The sequence below is a fragment of the Amphimedon queenslandica genome, unplaced genomic scaffold, assembly GCF_000090795.2.
Source record: "Amphimedon queenslandica unplaced genomic scaffold, v1.1 AMPQUscaffold_8880_Cont19180, whole genome shotgun sequence".
NCBI classification, from domain to species: domain Eukaryota; kingdom Metazoa; phylum Porifera; class Demospongiae; order Haplosclerida; family Niphatidae; genus Amphimedon; species Amphimedon queenslandica.
Window position 1 is genome coordinate 1 of NW_003550847.1, and position 2,895 is coordinate 2,895.

General features: G+C 39.2%; 2 protein-coding genes across 2 annotated transcripts; one reads left to right on the plus strand and one right to left on the minus strand.

The window, feature by feature from the left end:
* Positions 1-432: 432 nt before the first annotated feature.
* On the minus strand, positions 433-1,752 carry LOC105315671 (denticleless protein homolog; the record flags this gene model as incomplete). The annotated part of the gene is made up of 8 exons (XM_020006929.1): positions 1,683-1,752; positions 1,561-1,637; positions 1,385-1,517; positions 1,279-1,337; positions 1,104-1,224; positions 995-1,063; positions 560-654; positions 433-512 (listed from the first exon to the last, which is right to left on the minus strand). Coding segments are annotated over exons 1-8 (680 nt in total), but the record flags the coding sequence as incomplete, so codon positions are not given.
* A 59-nt stretch (positions 1,753-1,811) lies between these two features.
* LOC105315672 (protein unc-93 homolog A-like) lies at positions 1,812-2,889 on the plus strand (the record flags this gene model as incomplete). Its single annotated transcript, XM_011410394.2, has 2 exons — positions 1,812-1,918; positions 1,976-2,889. A coding segment is annotated over exon 2 (843 nt), but the record flags the coding sequence as incomplete, so codon positions are not given.
* Between the last annotated feature and the right edge of the window lie 6 nt (positions 2,890-2,895).

Genomic DNA, 2,895 nt, shown 5'->3' on the forward strand with positions numbered 1-2,895 from the left:
TCCATGGCAAGTAGACCATAACGTATAGCTAGAAAATTTGGTGGAGTAAAACTTAGGCAAATTTGGCGAATTGAGGTCCATTCACCAAATTTTTAGTCTCCAATTTGATAAGGCTCCATAGAAGCATACACAGGGTTAAAATTTGGCCAAAATTTTAACCTCCAAACCTCTTTTAGAGTCGATTCGGCAAATTTTAGCACTCTAAATTTTCTAGCTATACGGTGTATCCAAAATATTGGCAAGAGTTAAATTTGGTGATTTTGTTAAAAATTTTCAATTTAGCAGACATGAGTCAGTCATTGAGTGAGCTCAAAATGAAACAAAATGGTTGATTTTATGTTGACAAATGCTCATTGCAGCAACCAAAATTAATTCCCCAAAATATTATTAACTATATGGATAGTATACCCAACTCTGTAACGATGGACTCACCTGTCAGCAGCACCTGAAGATGCTACATAATGATCACGATGAAACAGAACAGATGTCACAGCAACCTGTTTCATGCTTACCTAACAAGGCAATTGTAATACATGTACATGTATAAACGATAGTTTACAATGGATTTCCTTCTGCTTGAAGAATTTGATAGTTTAATTTCTGAATTGTCTAAGTGAGCATTTGGTACTTTACTAATAGGAACAGTGAAACCATCTGTACGTAGGAGAGAGAGAGAGAAGAGAGACGGAGGGGAAGAGAGAGAGGGGGGAGAGAGAGAGAGAGGAAGAGAGAGAGAGAGAGAGAGGGAAAGGGAGAAAATACAGATAAGTGTTTTTTTAGGGTCGCAAATTTTAAATATTCCATGGATTTATTTTCTTCCTTATTTGCAGAAGTAAAATCTGCAAAAAATCAATTTAATACGGTACCCACAGGGTACGTGGCAAAATTCCCGAAATTAAAATCTGCAAATTGGAATTTTAGTAGATTTTGCGAAACATAATTCTCTTGAAAAACCCACTAATACAGTAATAAGGAAGAGAAGAGAGACACTAACCTTTACTGCTAGAGCAACGAGTGTCCCAAATTAAAATATTTCCTCCTCTACCACCCGAAACTACCACACCTGCAAGAAATAGTTTAATAATTAAAATGAAATGATTTACATGGATTTGATTCGTCGATATCAACTGATTTGACACTTCCAGTGTGACCTTTAAACCTCCTTAAAGCCGTACAGCCATTGACGTCCCACTGAACCAGTTTAGAATCACCAGATCCTGTTACCTAGAAAACAAGAATATTAATAAACACTTACTAACCAGTACAATGGCTACTGACCAGGTGAGTGCTACCAGAAAATGCAAAATCGAAAATTGCATTTTTATGTCCCTTCCATTCTATTTAAAATGAACGTAAAGCGAAAGAAATTATTTCACTGATATACCTTTAATTAGAGAATGCTGTGCTGGCTTTTGTGAGTTCAAGAGTTTAATAGATCCATCTTCATCGGCAGTGACCAGCAGGTTACCATGAAGACCAGAGGGACTAAATTTACAAGCAAATGGAGGCACCAACTCCTATAAAAGACATAAACAGCATAAAGTGTAAATTGGTTTTTACTCCTTCTCTTCCGTAAAAGAAAACGCTGTCTTCCGAGGTGCACTTGAACCTCTGTAGAAATCCATGTCCTAGAATATCTAAATAGAAGTGATTTAGATAGTTTGGCGGCTGTTCTCTCTTACCTCCTCTCTGGAAAAGAGCTCTCCTATCAGACACGAGACCAGCCATTGGGCGCCCTTTTACCCGCCAAAACAGCTGACTTATTAAGGCGTGGTCCACTAAAAGGCGTGGCTGCCATGCCCTTAATTAACTCAACCTTTATCTTTCGATATAAAACTGACCTGTGCAGCTTTGTTTGAGATAAAAAAAACCTCAGCAGTCAGCAGACTGTACAGGACAAAGACCTAGCTACTATATAGTAAGTTCAAACAAAGTCCATACTGTTAGTATTGCATCTATTATTGCATTATTTCAGGCTCAGTTCTTGATCATTGTGGACACACACACTGTTATCTATACAAATGCTTCTTTGGGAGGAGTAAAACAATGGAGGAGAACAACAATGTCACTGGGATATCGATCAAACCACTCCCACCTCTTGATACCTTGTCCCGTAAGGAACTGAGGGACTTAGTCTCACCAGAGCCGACCGATACAAGATACAGTACCAGGAGACGCTCATCGTTACACGAAGAGAGAGAGACCCTAACTTGCTGTACGTTTAGCAATCGTTCGAAAGCCTACAAGAATCTTTTAGGTACTAGTGCTTCATTCATTGTAGTTTTTGGATCGTATTTGGGTATCTTAAGTCTGCAGAGCTCAATAAATTCAGAAGCTGGTCTAGGCTTAGCTTCATCTGCTATTATCTATGGGACACTCATAATTGCCTGTTTCTTTGGCCCTGGGATGGTAAAACTCTTGGGTACCAAATACTCCCTCATTAGCGGCTACATATTATTTTTTTGTTACACTCTCTGTAACTATTACCCATCCTGGTACACTCTAGTCATTGGTGCCATTTTGAATGGTATTGGGCAAGCCCCACTGTGGATTGCTGTTTTTGGGCACCCCATAGCCATAGCACTACGATACTATGAAGACCTCAAAGAGACCCCAAATCATGCCATAGCTTTCTTCACAGGGATCATAGCTGCGTCCATAAAACTCGCTCAAATATTTGGAAGTCTCATATCCTCCATCATATTAGTGAATGTGGACAGCACGGAAAACAATGGAGCAACAAACCTCACCAATACTTCAACAAGCAATGGAGAATGTGTTGATACGTTTGGTCCTCCTATTGAGCCAGGCCCTATATACTACACGTTGATTTCTGTGTACGCCTTGGCTGGTATTATTGGGACTATAATAGCAGCTGTGTTTCTTGATCATTTG